At 42.2% G+C, this 17,275-nt stretch overlaps 1 protein-coding gene across 13 annotated transcripts in view; it reads left to right on the plus strand.

Annotated features, from left to right (window-relative positions):
- Positions 1 to 17,275, plus strand: part of LOC111251210 (cytosolic carboxypeptidase 1-like) — a 50,264-nt gene that overhangs the window by 9,387 nt on the left and 23,602 nt on the right. For 3 of the 13 annotated variants that reach the window (XR_015328013.1, XR_015328014.1, XM_086989674.1), the window contains exons 1-2: positions 12,046 to 13,067; positions 16,916 to 16,985. The exons of 3 other annotated variants lie outside the window; for them this stretch is intronic. Coding sequence is in view for 5 of the 10 variants with exons in the window: in XM_086989674.1 (XP_086845800.1) it covers positions 12,980 to 13,067; positions 16,916 to 16,985 (158 nt within the window). In the remaining 5 variants the exon portion in view is untranslated. Of the gene's footprint in view, positions 1 to 11,878; positions 11,998 to 12,045; positions 13,068 to 14,302; positions 14,431 to 16,915; positions 16,986 to 17,275 lie in introns of those variants that run through there. 7 more of the 13 variants (XM_086989678.1, XM_086989677.1, XM_086989683.1 and 4 more) reach the window with 7 other exon arrangements.

The raw sequence follows: 17,275 nt of genomic DNA on the forward strand, positions 1-17,275 counted from the left end.
CATCTAGTGCCCTGCTGAACTTTGTTTCGGTTTTATTAAAAAGGCGTAATTATCTACCAGATCATAATTTCAGGGACTGACCGCACCGAGTAGCTAACCGAAACACCTTTGGAGCAGTGTCGACTCCCTTCTCCAACATATTTCTGTATTAGTTATAGAGAGTGTAATGGCGTTTGTATTTGTATCCTTAAATGTGTGAGAAATAGATGATGAACGCGTTTGCGGGACGTAGCCTTTAATTCCGAATCTAGATACCAATGTTAGTACTTACACGCCATCGTAAGTTAGAGGTTTTGGTATTAAGTGACTTTTTTTGCTGCGGATCGTTCACGTTCGCATATGAGAACCTTTCCCGGCCTTCGCTGAAGCCACATAGAGACTGGTACGTTCAGCGCTCGCGGTGTGAAGACATTGGGTAATAACTATTACGTACTTTTGTTGCAAATATGAATCCCCCATGTTTGCCACTATTGGCTCTTCGTTTTGTCCTAGAGAAAGCGAACTTTTCTCTAGTATAAAAATAGCTAGAACATTTTCGCCACGACAAACAAACAACCAACGAAAACGTGTTTCGTAAACAATTTATTTACCACCGTAAATAAAACTTAACGGACTTGTTTTTTGCACCATTCTGGTATTAACAAGCAGATAACACCAAAACATATTTCGAAAAATAACATACGGATGTCAAAAAACGCTAATGATTTCCTTTTCGTATGTTATCTAGTGAAAAATAATTGAATGCTGGTCGATAGTTCGTGTCCCACCATTGGATAAGCACCACGACTAAATAAATAGTCTAACTCTGAATTATTTCTGACACAGCCGAAAACCATGTACTGGAAATCTGAGTTTGAATTTTACATTTACCTGACGCAGAATATTTTCGAAATATTGTCGATGTTTCGTAAGCGGTAGTTTTCTGTACTCTTGAAAGGGTTGTTTTCGTGCAGTTGATCGAACTGCACGTTGGTACATACCCACATATAATTAACCTTCTTTCACTCTACCAGCATAAGGGAGTAACTTGATCTGTTGAATCAGCAACGAATATATCCAATTTTAGAGGGGCAATACTATAAAATGCTGTTTTTCTTTTGGCCTTAAACTGTTTCCTATGGCTTATGTATAAGCCGCTGCGAGCGCTCTTTTTGGCCTTCCAGTAGGTAAGAAGAGATTTAGGTACTGAGAGTAAACGAACCATGTGCTCCACCGAAATTGGCGTTGTGTTATTGATATTGGTGTAACGTGGGTCGGGTGAAATTAAATTTAAAGTTGTGCTTTTTGATAATCTCGTGCAGAAACACCCGACGGTCACAAAAAGCACGTTTAAAGACCCAGAACGAGGCAGAGAGGTGGGGGTCAAAGGAAACTGATGAGGAAGAAGCAGCAGAAACCAAATTCAGAAGATAATCTGTTGCATGCTCTGTTGACATGAGCTTTGATGTTGATCTGTCCTACGCATTGATGAGAAGCGAGCGCACTTAACGTAATAGGCACATGATTATACTGCTTATAGTTAGCTGCATAATATAGACAGGCGGCCGGGCGGGCGTGCGTGCGTGTGTGTACTGCTCACCTATATTATGCAGCAAATGAACGACTGCTGACAACGGGAGGAATCCGCGCGGAGCCGCGTATTATCTATAATTAAAGCTACTTTAAGGTCGGACGCCAAAAGGCGTACTTCATTATATATATAGCGTGACATAATGCTGCAAACAAGGTGATGGCTTAAGGTTGCAGCACTACTTTTTGGAAATGTCGAGTTCGACGTTTTAAGATAACGACTAGGGAAGCTTGTTTGCGTAATACAAAAACTTGCTGCTTTTGGACATAGGTAAGCGGATATAAAACGCCGCGGCATACATAAAGACAAATTATATGTGTATACGTGTGCATATATGCATGCACGACAGTCAAACACCGTAATCGAGTTGTCCTTTTATGTGCAAACAACTGACTGACTCCAGGTGGGGGACACACATCGAGAGCAGAAGCATAGATAGCTTGGTGACGCACCATTTGAGCGGATGACGCTCCGAGGTAAGCTTTTTAACTAAGCGTGCGGATACAAAACGGCCACGATCCTTGTTCTTAGGGTACTATATTACTTTCTAAAGTCTGGCTAAATAACGTCGATACGAACTAACAATATTTCCACTCGAAAACATTGAATAACTGATCACAGGTAGCCACTCCCAGGAGTCTGGGTTGTTGATGTTTACGATGGCGACCTTTACACGTGTGTGGTTATGTTTTTGATGTTTGCCCGTTCGTATTCAGTATTCTCCATTGTTGCATATTGAGGCACAAAAGATAGTTTGTAGCACGCGTTCAATCGTATAATCTTTGTATGTGCGGCCCCGTTTCGCAAAGTACAAAGGCGATTTCAACATAATCTACCAATGAATATAAATATACGGGATAATGCGCAGTGGTTTGGGCGTCGTAATAGTTTCAGTCTCTTAAAAACGATCGCTTATTAGCTGTGGATTACTACAGCTTTCGGCCAATACCAGACATGCTACATGCTTATACTCGCTAACATAGCAAGCATCGTATATATGTAATTACAATAGATGTGATTGCAAATTGAATAAGGTACATCGATTGTAGAACAACGTTGTTTGATCAGTCCGGTATATGTTTGGCCAAATCGCCACTCCCGAAATAAATCCACCATTTACCACAGAATCTACCATAGGAGCCCACGTTACCGAACAAAGGCCACTTAGATCGGTCCTGCTTCACTAAGCTATAGGTGCGAAATAGACGCGATACGTTTCGTAAGCGCGATCGACAGCTAAGCCCTTTACATGATTCCTGTATCGCGACGAGTGAAAATTCAGTCTCCGTTGTGAGGTTTGGATTGAAATTACTTTTCATCATGCATGACTTCTAGAGATGGTGATAAGACGCTAAATAAAAATTATCAGCATATTGAATACCCCAGTTCCGGCATTGTTATTGTCTACTCGGGAACCACTTGTTGTTCTTTGCTAGGTAGCAACATGGTACAGGGTTTTCGAGTGGCATTCTGGGACCCACGGCCTAATTTGCTAACAACTTCTATCTAAAGAACAACATACATAGGATTCGAACTCCTTTAAGGGTCGAAGCGAAGTAAACCCGCACATTGTTGCTCATCCTTATCGAACCTTTTACTATGACTGTCCTAGATATTGTTGTTGAAGAAACTGAAATTTGCAAAAAAAATTTTAAAACAAAACTGCAGGAAACTGAAATAAGTGAAGTTCACAAGCTAAGTACGTCTACTTGGAGAAACATCTGATAGATCAACGGAACGATTTTAAATAGAGGAAACATCGCCGTTTCATAATCGGAAAAACAATATCACGCTTGGAACAGCTGAACAGCGTTAAACGACTATTACTTTATGATCGGAGACGGGAGTAGTACTAAATTAGTGTGTATAGGCAGACAGTCTCAAAGGCGTTCTATAGATTTTCGGTGTTTTCTTATCGAAGTTTCAGTTACTATCGTTATTTAGCCCAGCGCATTGATTAGCCTTATTAGAAGCGAGAATATGCGTTGTCTCAATAGAAAAAAGGAACTGGGCATTTGCCCATTTACACAATGGAAGCGTATGTCCCATATTGAGAGAGGCGCCGTTCATTATATAGAGGTAATTGTAAGAACAAAAAAGTGTCGCGAATAAGATGCAGAGCAACTAGTTAACGAGATGGGACCTTTCCAGCGAAAATCACTCGATGTCCTCGGCCTGTTCTATAGAAGCTGGCATGGGAAGGAGTCACTAAGAAAGGACAAGATTTGGCTTGACGTCAAAAAAATCTTCTCATGATCACCGTACCAAAGCGATAGTGTGAAGCAGTCTACCCAGAAAGAGAGTCAGAATAAAAGCGATCACTGCATAATTCTTTGCCCACTAACCCCAACGCTACAGCTATCGAACATAAAAACCAAGCGCACTTCTTTTTTTATATTCGGATTCCTTTAAATTTTAAATCGTTCTATCTTTCGCCGTTAAGCATACGACCACATAACTTTGATCTATCAAGTCAGTAGAGAGTATTCGAAGTACAATTACGGTAAGTAAAACTGGTCACACAGTTTACTTCAGCAACATCCGTGATCACGCAGTGCAACATTGGCTGTCAACATTTCATTGATTATTTTTTTAGGATACTTCGATACGTCCAGCTTTAGTTGAATGACTAAAAAGCCGCCTCAATGTAATCCATTCCAAAAGAAAAGGTCTGCACTTGCTAGCAAATAGCACTTTCCAGGGCAGTCTCCTGTGCCACTGATATATGATATAGAAATAAATAGCCTTTTGTCTATTGCGTTGGGACAAGTGTATTTTGACAGACTTTTCCAAGGAAAACACGAATCGTAAGCGTGTTTATATCATGGCACCAGCCAATTAATTTCGAATGCTTCAACATCCAAAATGTCAAAGAAAATTTTTGAAACAATTGAAAGAAGCCGAAGTCCCTGTTAATACCGTAGCCGGATGAAACCAGAATATCAAATTGGAATGAATCCGACAATTTCCGTTGTAGTTGAGTATCCACGATGAAGGTGATGGCGCAAGGATACCGCACAACCCTCTTGATGGAGTCCATTGTGAAGATTCCTGAATAACGTCATGATAAACATATATGCACGTAATAAGCAAAGTCTTCGTAAATTTTAGCAAGAGCGTTTTTATGGTTACCTGATACCGTCTCCCTACGAATTGCGCCGCGAGGAGCTTCTAGATATAACGGTACTGTTATGAATCCAATATAAGCTGATTCAAATCCACTAGCCTTGTATAATATAGTTTCTAATTTCGTTTTGTTGGCCTTACGGGCTATACGGGCTTATAAGGTCACTTGGCACGTATGAACCTAAACAAAAGCGACTTCTCAACGATAATTTCCTATAGCTGGAAGTTTTTGACTACTTCTACTTACCCAGTAGATAAGGTCTTTTGTACATGGAGGTCTAGAATATTGTTCAAAAGCTAGTAAACTACTATCTTAATGTACGCCTCAAATAACCCCACTCAATAAACGTACGAATGTGAGGATCTGTCGGTGCGTTCCGCGCAGACTATTCCCATATGGCCTTAGCTCCCGAATATTGCACCTAAGCTAGAACGATATTGGTTTGATTCTGTACTAGGAGCGAAAATTAAGATTTCCTCAAACTCGATATACAGTACAGTGATCTGGACGGCCTATGTTTGTAGAATTATTAGATATATGTGTCTTTTTGTGACGCTACTTGTAAATTACTTCTCTTTTGTGTTCAAGATTTACGATACTTCATAATGTAATAAACATCAATTGCACTTCGTATCAGTGTGGATACTTACTCAGTCTATTTACTTTGCTGTGATATCCATTTTGTTGTCCATTATTATCTAGCGCTTTTCATCAGCTTTCTGAGAGATATTCGTCAGTATTTGTGCATATAGATTTCTGGAGTTTATAGTTAAATGGAGGTTTTTAACGGAGCGGTCTTGTTGTCAATATGGTGATGTAGTGATAGTGTCGACAAAATTGCGCCCCTACCAACTCTGTGCAGCAGTCCCAAAATGCTGTTTGATATCCATTCGGAGACGATCCTAAACAATGGTGTGTACCCCCTTTGACCAAACAAATCAAAGAAACCAGGCTATCTACTGAACTTGAAAGAGACAGTTTTTCTCGACGCGCAGCTACCGTTAGGGGGCTTTGACGTAATTTTGTCTGCCCATATCCGACAAGCGATACTAATCCGAAGGGACGCAATGCTTCTTCGTTGCCATAGCTGAGCTCCATAGTTGCGTTTGCCCCTGGCACAGTCGTACTAAGAGCAGCAGCAATGGTAGTGGTGGTGATGTTAGTTGCGGTTTTGTACGACTTGAGTCGATCACCTGCGCCGAGCGTTGACTCGCCGGGTATTAATGCTGCTTTCCACCATCGCGTACGCGTCTGACGCACAATTGAATGCAACTAATATATGGACGTAGTAGTAACTATCTTCCTAGGCAGAAAACGAAACACATCTTTAGCCATTACCGTTTCTTTCTATTTCATTTTTGTCTATTGAAATGAACTCTACGACGATCTAATAATAAGACCATATTCGTTTCCTGAGCTAGCAATATGGCTGGTATTGGTCAAGTATGCGTTAGGGTTAGCCATTTATATCGTTCTTCTTACCCTCGACAGTTGTGTACGCAGGATGCTCCGCCTAAATTAGGTCGGGATTGACGTCACTCGTTTGTATACTATGTCGTTCTAAGCTATCAAACCTTCAAAATTCTTGCTTTCAGTGAGTATGAGGTTCGTATGAAGTGTACGATTTGTTTTTTTTTTTCAAAAAATCGCCTGTCGATTGCTGTGCAGACGCTAGTATCTCAACATACGCATTTCTACGCTTTTTTTGTCTATAGACGTTCTTTTCTCTTGTGGGTCGCCCATGTTGGGGTGTCGGTGCTTTCAAGGAGCCGCACGCAGTATCGCAACCGTGCCAGCAATCGATTCTGTTGGCCGTCGGGAAACTTTAGGTATTACGAGATGTCCGTCAGGATCGAAGATAGTGGACAATAGATGATCCTCAATGATACTTTAGAAATCGACCCCCTACATCTAACATGGTGTGTTTTCGTGATGACAAGGTTGGCGCCTTTTTGTTAACAGCGAGAATAATCACATGCTAAAACAATTGTCATAAGCGTTATACTTCCGTCACAAACTATGACAAATCATTTATGCTGGCTTATAATGTTGTTTGCTTAATAGTGTACTCTTCTCCGCGACATTGCTTTCGACATGGGCAAAAAAGCAATCGAAAATGAAATTTTCTTTACTGTTGTAGAAGTAGTAGTACAGTGGCATAGCCGAGTAGGTCTCACGATAACCACGACCAACTATCTCAGCTTAACAAACGCGCTGTTTTACCGTTATTTAGAAGTGTTTAGTTTTGCCTTCGGTTAGACGCACCGAAAACACGCCTCTACTCGTGGAAAATAAAACCATAAGCGAAGAACGTGGCGACAAGCAATCAATCGTAAACTGAAGATTTTGCGCCGTGTGTGTTACTACTATCCGTTGCCAATGCGAGCCAAACTCGATTGTGGCTCTGTGCCTTTGACCCTCGTGCAAGCTTTCCCCGTGCTGCTACGGTGATTTTGCTCCAACTGCCATTACTACTGCGGCGGCGGCGGCGGCGGATATGTGGGCAGAAAGGACGTTTTCTATAATGTCTCGTCACGTTCAGACCCATAGAGCACACGGACTTTTTTTTTCTAGTACCGGCATAGAGATGCAGATATGCCGGTACCAGTTCACGTGACTGGTGTGCTGGCAAGTCCATATGACAGACAACAAGGCAGTAATGGCAGCTTATCGACACCTGTCGAAGTTCAGAGTTGTTCATTGTTTTCGCACATACTGTTCGGGGTAGAAGGATCCGAAGAGACACAGGCGCAACTATAATGGCCGGAGGTCGTTTCTTTCTAGCTATTTTTGATTATCGGCGACCGCGCTGGAAACTGCTGATTGTTGAGCTGTTATACGCATAACCTTGCACCAGGTCGGCAAGTAACGTGCCCGGCTTACATGAGCCCTGGGATTCTCGCTTTTGTTCATTATATCTGTGGGTTCGAAAAAGCCCACAGAGAAGTATGGAGCACTAGCAAGTACTACCTGGAAGTACTGCCGTTGCTTAGAGCGCACAGTAGCTTTTGTAAGAGTATACGGTTATTTGCTCTCTATAATAAAGCGGATCGTATAAAATTGTATATGTCTACCTTTGATATATTGATATAATATTTTAAGCAAATTGTCGAGGTATAATTTCGGTATCGTATATTTATTGAACTTTGTTTTATCCAAGCACACGTTCGTAAGCACCTTTTTTAGGTATAGCATTAAGGTTTTGCCCAGGCTGGTGTTGTGTGGAGGTTTTCCGCCACACGTAAAAAGCGGCATGACAACTAAAGAAGCAACTTTTCATCTTGATACCTTTTCTCTTTGCAAAATGTCTTATTTTCCCTAATTACCAGTAATTTTTAAGCACTAAATTTTGAACCAGTGCAACAGCGCGCTCGTTTGGGATAGTTACGTCGGCTATTTACAATTGCATGATATTCAGCTAGTTCAATGTGACTAGGTACGTGCAGTTACCCGAATAATACGAGGTAATCCTCAACTGGGCAGCCTAAAATGATCTAAGACCCAGGAAACAGTTCGAATGTACAAAAGCTGCGTGCAATGAATAACTTAACGTTAAGGAGAAATTAACTATAGATAGCAATGTTATTTATCTACTATAGGTTTTATCACAGATTATAGTTAAGACATCATAATAATTTAGTTCAGGGTAATTCTATAGGAAATAAATAATTATCGGCGTGAAGAAAATATTGTCACATTTTCGTTCGTATTGAGAATCCACTTGGAAAACTTACATTGTGTCATGATAAACGACCACCTAACCACTCTTGTTTTTACAATTGTTCTTAATTTTCATTTAAAGCTTGATTCAGTCTTACAGATCTGTCGTTACGGAACCTCGTGCTGCCAGGGCTACCTAACATTTTACCTAGAAACTATAATATCGATTGTATCTTAATGAAGCTTACAAGCAAAACTGTGATTGGCCGTCCAGTCACGACATGACCGGCCATATTTACAGGAGAGCAACAAAGTACTATTTAACATTAGATTATATATATATATACTCATCGAAATCGTCGTTTACCGTGGGTCGCTAATGGTGCGGAAGGCTTGTACGACTGATGAGGCATTCCACTTCTGCCATGTTTATTTGACCAATTATCATGATACGTATGAGTGAAATTAAACATGATTCGTACTATACACAGTATCTACAAAACCATTACACAAACTGTGTTATCATCGTACGCGGCCAACAATACGATTGTATTTGCAGATGTTATTAGCCCATCTGTTTTGTGTGACGATTGGGTACTTCAGCATGCATGCATGCATGCATGCATCCTCCTGCTTCGATACACAGATCTTTGTGAGTATTTCCTTATCTCAAACACGGATGTAGCTTGCCCCCACCATATTCTAGAATATGGCTTGGAATGATGGAGAGCAAGCGAAGTTATTCTTCTATAACTTCGCTTTTCTCATCATATACGTTACGCAACCACCGTGTATTAGGTAATTGCGTATAGGCCTATTTATAGTAATTCTATTTGCCAAAACAGCACAATTCGGCTATGAGTGCCACGAGCAGGGAAACCCAGGCAACGGTAGTATGATTGATCACCTGTTGCCACTTCGACGCCAGTACAATAATTGATGCCGATAATGCCGCCACATTGGATCAATAACCGGTGAAAGCGGCTCAGCCGACAACAGGAATTTTCGCAGAAGGACCGGTAACCTGCTAGAAGGCCAAGCAAGCCAATCAACTAGGCCATCCGCTGTGCATTGTTAGTAAGCTTCTGCCCGCTTGTTAGAATTGCATCGGTAATGGCTACTCAACATTCAGCCACGAGCTTACGATTCCGCCTTACGAGGTGACGCTACTGCTTGGCAACTGGCAGACCAAGACGGGCCTGTTTGTTCTCGAACAGTTCAACTGCTTGACCACTTCAGGTTCGACATCGGTTAGCTAGAAATCAGTGCAGCGAGAAGGTGGCAAACCTGCGGGTGGATATATAGTGAGCCGTAACGAACGAGTCAGCTTGGCGGCAGGATATCGCGTCGTTTAGGTAATGATTGATGTCGGTGTTGAAATAATTTACGCGCAGCACAAGCGGACGCGAAGGACCGAAAAGACAACAGAAAAATTAAGCGAGCTCTAAGTAGAAGAAAAATAGTGTCCTTGCCTCTACTGCTGCCGCGCCGTAAGAGCCCGACAATCCCAGACAGTTCGACGACTGTTGTATTCTTTTTGTACAAAAGACTTATCGCTACTACCTTTACCATTTCGGCTATGACGAGTGCCAGTATTGCTCTGCACCATACGATTCACCTTTTTCACCCGCGCAGCTGGCTTCAGTTCTCACATGCAGATAGAAAGACTTGGATGATGTAGTAAGCGGAGGAACGTAGCTTCGATAAAGCCTTTCGAGCAACGATTATGTCAGAGGCAAAACGGTTGTCGCAGTGAGAAAAAGAATCCGAAAATGTACATGCGACCATTGCTGGTCTATGACATATTACAGTGTCGACAGTACAGGCTGTATGTAGTATTGATGGCAGAAACCAGATGGCTCACACCAGTTAATTTGCTGCTATTTTTAGTAAAAGTTGCCTGATTTGAAGCACACACACACACACACACACACACACACACACACGCGTTCGGTCATGAAATGAAAGATGACCGGTTCATTAGAACGTTCTTCATCAATTCCAGAATTAAAATTAGGGCAATTTATATGACTTTGCTAAGCTAGATAACAAGCTACTAAAAATACAGCCTATCTTTCGAAAACTTATATTCGATGGACCTTCATAAGACCGCTGAACTGAAAGTAGAAGCAACCTTGCTTTTGGTTTCATAAATAGAGGTCGAGGTTATTTTCATATTGTAAGTATATTTTTGAATAGAAGATCTTCTGAACCTGAAAAATAATCCATTAATCTATCCACGACTAAATATTTAGAACAAGAAAGGCTACTATCCACAGACTAAATTACTACAACTAGCCCTTATTCGATAGTAGTTTAAGTATGACAAACATAATTTAAGTATAGTTGATCCTGCATGTCCTAGTTAATCCACCAAGCGCTCACACAGCAAATGACTGCGTACTAATTCATACAACTACGAACTCAATGACGGAAAACAGGAAGACAAGTAAACAACGGTTCAGGCGGCATTTATCGAACAAAAGCTCGTACAGGTCGGCCTTCTTGTAAGCACTGATTACTGCCTTCCCGATAGAGACCTGCTAAGTCGACACCTCTCGTGACTGACGTCACGGGCGGCCTTTCACGCTAATTCAACGTGTCACATCGGGTAACATATGACATACAGCTACCCATAGCCTATAGCTCATAGGGGCCATTCCGCAGACGACGTCGCGTCAGTTGTTGATGACGTAAAGTTCTTGTGTGGACTAGGCAAAAGGCCTAACTCTCGTTAGGCCTTTCTGTTGTGTGGTGGGTGAGGCGATTGCGGAAAGCAAAAGTTACTTCTCGGACTCATCCTGCCAGAAAATTAAGAGTAAAACGATATATGCGCTTGGAGATGACGTTTCCATCGCGATAAAAGAGCAATAGTTGGGGCAGATGGCAACGCTGGCAGCATTCATTTCGACGATTCGATGACGATGTGTGCTAAATAGATTGCGACAGTAGCAAACCTGGTCTAGGCTACTCGTCGTACTCGAACCACTGCTGTACATGTTTAAATTCGTGTTGGTGGCAGTAGTAATAGTCTCTCTGCAGCCTACTCAATAGAAGCCAACGAACGGCTGCAGCCTCACCAGACTGCATACGTATACAATAGTAATAGTCAGTGGCGAAGCTAAAGGCAAGACAAATAGTTTTATTGCTATTTCTAGTCGCTAGTCTTACATATAGACTTAGGACCACAATGCTGAAGTGTGCACAATGCTGAAGTGTGCACAATGCTGAAGTGTGCGGTACTTCGGTCTGGTAGAGCTGTGTCTCTGTCCCACCCTTGTGTTACTCTGCCGTGCCGCCTGAGCGCAGCCAGCGAGACCTTAGCAAGAGGCTAGCAGACGATAAATCGGCGGCAGCCGGATAAAAAAAATTAGCAACATAGAGGTAAGAGAATCGGAGAGAGGAAGGACGTGAGAGTGAAACGGCACAAGGGAAAAGGCGGCAAGAAGTCTCGCTACGACGAGAAACTACAAGGCAACCAATAGAGGGCATCAACGACGACGACGACGACGACGACGACGACGACGACGACGGTGATGACGGCGGCGGCGGCGGACACGACAGCAACAGCAGCAAGAGCAATTACGATAACTACAGAAACAATAACGACATGGCTAACTTTGTACACAGCAACGAAGCGGTGGGTACTGTGCTTGTGCTGATAACGATAAGCAACTGCCAGGAAACTATTACTTACGGCCAGCTATTACAGCCAGGGTAACATATAGCTGTTTAGGCATTAGCGAATTGACGGTGCTTTGCTACGGTCATTGTACTGCGCGGTTCCTTTCGGTTTGTAATGCCTATGACTCTGGTTGGTGACTCGCTTGGTGCTCTCCGTGGCGCCGTCTTTAGTACGATACGATACGGGGTGCGATATAGCAACGCTCTACTGACGGAACAGGGACAAATAGAGTCGAGCGAGCGTTAGGAGCCGTCGGAAATGCGATACGAGCGACGCTAGCTATGCAGCAAGCACGCGAGTATAAAGTTTGAAGTTCTGAAGTGTTAGTATTTTTGAACTCTACGGTGGCTGTGCGTCCGAAAAGCTGAAGGCGCGGCAATCGACAATAGATAGGTCGCCGACACGAGGCTCGGATAAACAGAAAATGATTGTGATCTAATCCAAAGAGGCTATTGGACGGTCGAATGGTAGAAGCCCGACGCTCAAGCCTAGAGCATACTCGCGCACAACCTGCCAGCGATATCGTACTGGTCGTGCCTGCGTCGATAAGTAACTGGCAGTCAGACACCATCTAAACTAGCCGATCAGCTCGAGTCGAGATGTACTGGAAGGTGATTTCAAAAGCAAACACAAAAAAGAAGGGTTTTATAAATCCCATCATTTTCCTTTACGTTTATCATTACAGCTGGTCATAGAGAAGGCGGTGTTTCTGTTGCTATCTGTTTGTGCTTGAAGGGGTTGAGATCTTCAGACCGGAGGAAGCCTTACGCGGCCTTATCGTTAGGACAGTCGCTGTTATTCGCAAACACCAGCTATCAGTAGATGTGCGATAGCGGCAGCAGAGTCGACAGATCGAAACAAAGCGGAAGCGGGCAGTAAACGAGAAGAGGAGTGTCATAGGCTCTATTTTCACTTTTGTTTTGCTAAATGGGTCCCTATGGCGGAGTTCTTGTGTGCAGTGCCTTTCAACAGAGCCGGTCAAAGATCCTTAGAAAGGCGTGCTGTAGTCCGATCGTCGCAAAACAGTAAGCAATCACACATAATTTCAGCTCGTTAACTAACTCCAGGCTAATTTTACTAAACATGCATTTGGCTTAGTAAAGGGAGAAGCGCGGCGGCAGTTCCTAGTGCAACGGGGAAGCCATGTTGTGCTGATTATGTCATAGAATAGTGTTGCTTGGTACACGAATAAAGGCAGTCTGCGTGGCGTCTGTTGGAAGAGCACCAACCGCATGTAGGGGATCGCGTGCTATGACTTTCTCCTTCTGAGTGGACCAGTCCTGGATGCTATTTATCTTTTCCTATTACGCTTACTAAATATTTTGAATTTCTTTTGATAGGCATCGACGAAAAGGTTGGATAGCAAGGTACGACTAGCTGAAAGTGTGCTTGCAAAGTGATCTCTCGCCTGTATTTTGCCCCTGCTTATCTCGTTGTGCTTAATGGGCTTTTGACTAGTTAGTCAGAGAGCAGCTAAACATGAAAGTAGCTCATTTTGTTTCTTGTAGTTACTTGCACAACGTTGCTGGTAGCCAACAATGATACACGTAGCTGGCTTTGTGTATAATATTGCACATATAAACCCATTCAACCGATGGAGCTGATCGAATCTTTCTGAGGCCGGGTACATGAATAGGGCTTGATGCCGCATCACAATGCCCGTTAACATCATCATCGTCAATCAAGATTAGTTAATAAACAGTAATAGTTAGTAAATACTTTTCTTCTATAATACCAACCCAGAACTGCAGAACGATCAATGCATATCCTATCCTGGAATCAACATAATACCGAAAGGATCATGCGACCAATGTAATTTTATCTATCCTAAAAAGTCAGATATATAAGATGTCGCTGTGACGAATAATTAGGCTGCCTTTCGCCTTTGCTAAATAAGACGAGTCCAAATATAAAGACTAATTCATTAAGGCAGCTTTATTAGAAAATGCAGATCCTATCAGCTGCCGTTACTATGCATATCAGTGGGTTAGGACTAGCGACTGGCGTCGAGCTTTTTAGTAAATTCGATATAAAAAAAAACGTGTGCATTTTTTTTCCTGTGACTAGGAATCTTTCTTTTATGAAGTTCCTGTTACCAGCATTTTATGCAAGCGTTTGAACGCTGTCACAATTGCAATCTCGTAAGAAAAAGCAAGGTTTATACTGCATTGTACAGAAAAAGAAGCTGAATAACATTGACGAACGGCAATGGACAATCTCAGTCGCTTTTCCTGCTTGGTTTCTTGTGTATAGTCCCATATTTCCTACCTTGTCAGATCCTTCCGGCAAGACCGAGGTCTCCTGCTGAGAGAAGCGAGTTAAGACTCAACAATGGAAAACGTCTCTGGCTGTCAGTGGCTACCTAACAGACTTCCCAACGGCGACAAGGTATACAGTGGAACAATTCTTTCTTATTGTATATCTACCCTAACCTGTTCGTTTGAACCTAATGACACCGCATTTTCTTCGAAGTTTATGATGTCTAAGTGAGTTGTTGGTCTTTAGAACTTCCGGCTTAAATGATGCTAACCTTTCCACAGTACGGTCATTTGTTACTGTGGATTGCGGTCCCCACACTCACTATAATTTGTGTGGAGTGCGCACGTTTAGCTGACTATTATAGTAGTTCCGTAAGAAAAAAAAAAACCGTTGTTGATGTAGTGGCAATAGGCTCGCTAGTGGTGAAAGCAATTTACGATCTGGTACTATTCTGACCATTTCAGAACGTGCCAACACGATCACAATAATAAAATAACAAAATCTTGTTGATACGGCCAACCGTGCCGCTGAGGTTGTACGTTCATACGCGTCGTTCCAAAAAAAGTATGCACGCGGTTGGAACGATTACAACTAATTTCGATGTTCATTTACATATAGTTGGTATCTAAATATAAAAAGAAATAACATAAAACAGGATTCAAAGTGAGCAAAGGTTACCCTTTTGCTCAGTATACTACCTATAACAGTAGGTTATTGATTGACACGTTTTAACAAACTTCCAGATCTGGTAGTGTCGTCAATTTTCAGTCTTAAACGTTATTTTGAAAATATCCTCACAAGAAGACCTCCATTTACGTCCGGTTCTGGGAACGGGCAGACTATTCAATAAGGTGTACTCATCGAACTTATCTTTTTGGTAAATTCTCGTAAAGATCTACTTTCACACGACGATTGTAGTAGTAGTAGTACAGGTGCCCCGTTCTGTTGAAAATGCAATTCGCCAGCCTTAACGCATCATATAACAGGGTCTTCTGGGTAAATTCAAATTGAGTTAATTTGAGCGGATATATATATATATTTATATGTTATGTACAGTCTTTTTTTTTTTGCCGGCCGTATTCGTAAAGGATGCCCAAGTTGACCTGCATATAATACGAAGGTTTTCAGTCCATGGAGAGATTTTTAAGATTAATAACTATGAAAATTGATGATTTTGTTTTTAAATTGTAGTGATAGAGTATTCAATTCTGTACTGCTCTAGCCAATGAAACACTAGGTTAAGGGAGCTAATTGAAGTGACACTATTTTCTGCCACCGCCCTTCTAAACATGTCCCAACGGCTCAATGAACGGCGTATGATCGACAACACTTGTATAATTAAGCTATTGTACGGGTTTATAAATGAACAGGTCTCAACGACAACAATTGGAAGGCTAGTTTAAGAAAAGTGATAGACGAGTTGGACCCAAGGTTGATGACATCGAGCTGCACTCGTACTATCGCAAAGGCGGCCAGCTCTACGCTACGACCTCGGTTTGAGTAACAAAGCCGGAAGGCAAACTGGGTTCATCTGGCAACGCGATTGTGCAAGGAAAATACAGCCTTTCGTAAGAAAGAACTGTAGTTCATGCAAATGGAAGGGGTCTGGCAGCAGGATGTAACAGCCAATAGAATTTAGAAGAGACAGAATGTGATTTTCCAGTACATATCATCGTTGCTGCCTTTGTACCGTTCACCATGGCGGTTGTTATCGCCTTTATTGCTGACGACGATGTTCTTGATACGTGTTCTGTCCACTAATGTATAATATTGATAACAATAACCTCCGCCAGTGTTGAACTCGATAGCTCTGTGCTGCACATAGATGAATCACTGCTGCTGCGGCGGCGGTGGCGGCGGCGGCGGCGGCTGTTGTTATAGCGAGCTGGAAACTGGAAAAGCTAGAGACTACGCCATGAAGATCTGTGAGGTTTTGCTGTGGACACTTGTGTTCACTGCACTGTTATGTACACAAAAAGCGGCCTTGTAGATAGGCCCAGCTATGATCACTTGACAACCAAACCTGATAGCATAATAGAAGGCAAATTTACGTTTATCACCAGCAAGCACAGCAGCCGGTCTTTTCTCTATGTCGGACGACTGCTTCAAACATTTTTCATTCCATATTCGCTGTCAAGATCGATGCTTTTGCGCAGTGGTATATTCAGTTTTGTGGCGGCAGTGAAGTTCGTGTTGGCATCGATTGATTCTTCGTGAGAAGCGTGTCGTGAGGTAGAGTCATAAAGAGGACGTGAGCTTTGTACTCTACAGCTATTTCGTTGTTTTCGATGTCGTGTTATGCGTCTGTTATATAACTTCTCAACGCTATATTTGTTGTCGATCTAACGAAAGAAGGCTGAAAAACAGTTAAAGAGATACATTTTTAACTTTCAGCATGAGGGTTAATGCCCGATATTGCCGTTAAGTATTGCTTAGCAAGGGCAGAACGTGCCTCTGCTATTACACTACTACGGGGTGAGATTGGCACTCTTACATTTTAGAGCTTACGAGCTCGGTAATCTCACGAACAACGCTATGATAACCACTCAATAATCAGCCACATACTGCTGAATCTGCTAACTGAAACAGGACTATTTCTTGTTAATCAACCTAGTTGGGCAAACAACTGCGTATAACCGGAACGAACGGCAGATAGCCTCTGCTGGGTTGAGTCTCCGAAACAGGTATCTTCATTGCAAATATTCATTTTAGATAGTTAAACAGCGTTTATACTATTGACTTTTGTGTGATAGCTTTCCTGTTAACAATCTTCCAATCATTGATACGATCAATTAGTTCCTGGCGCTCAAAAAAAACCTGTTGTCCAATTTCAAAGGAACTATGAGCGTCCAAGTGTATGCGCAGGACATAACTCATAAACAGGTTGACTCTTTGATTTCTTTGCTAGCAATCGATTGAATAACATTTTTCTGAAACCTAAGGTACGTTCGCACCTGCATCGTACCTTGGAGCG

This window comes from Varroa destructor, unplaced genomic scaffold (genome assembly GCF_002443255.2).
Source record: "Varroa destructor unplaced genomic scaffold, Vdes_3.0 BEIS01000005.1, whole genome shotgun sequence".
NCBI lineage: Eukaryota > Metazoa > Arthropoda > Arachnida > Mesostigmata > Varroidae > Varroa > Varroa destructor.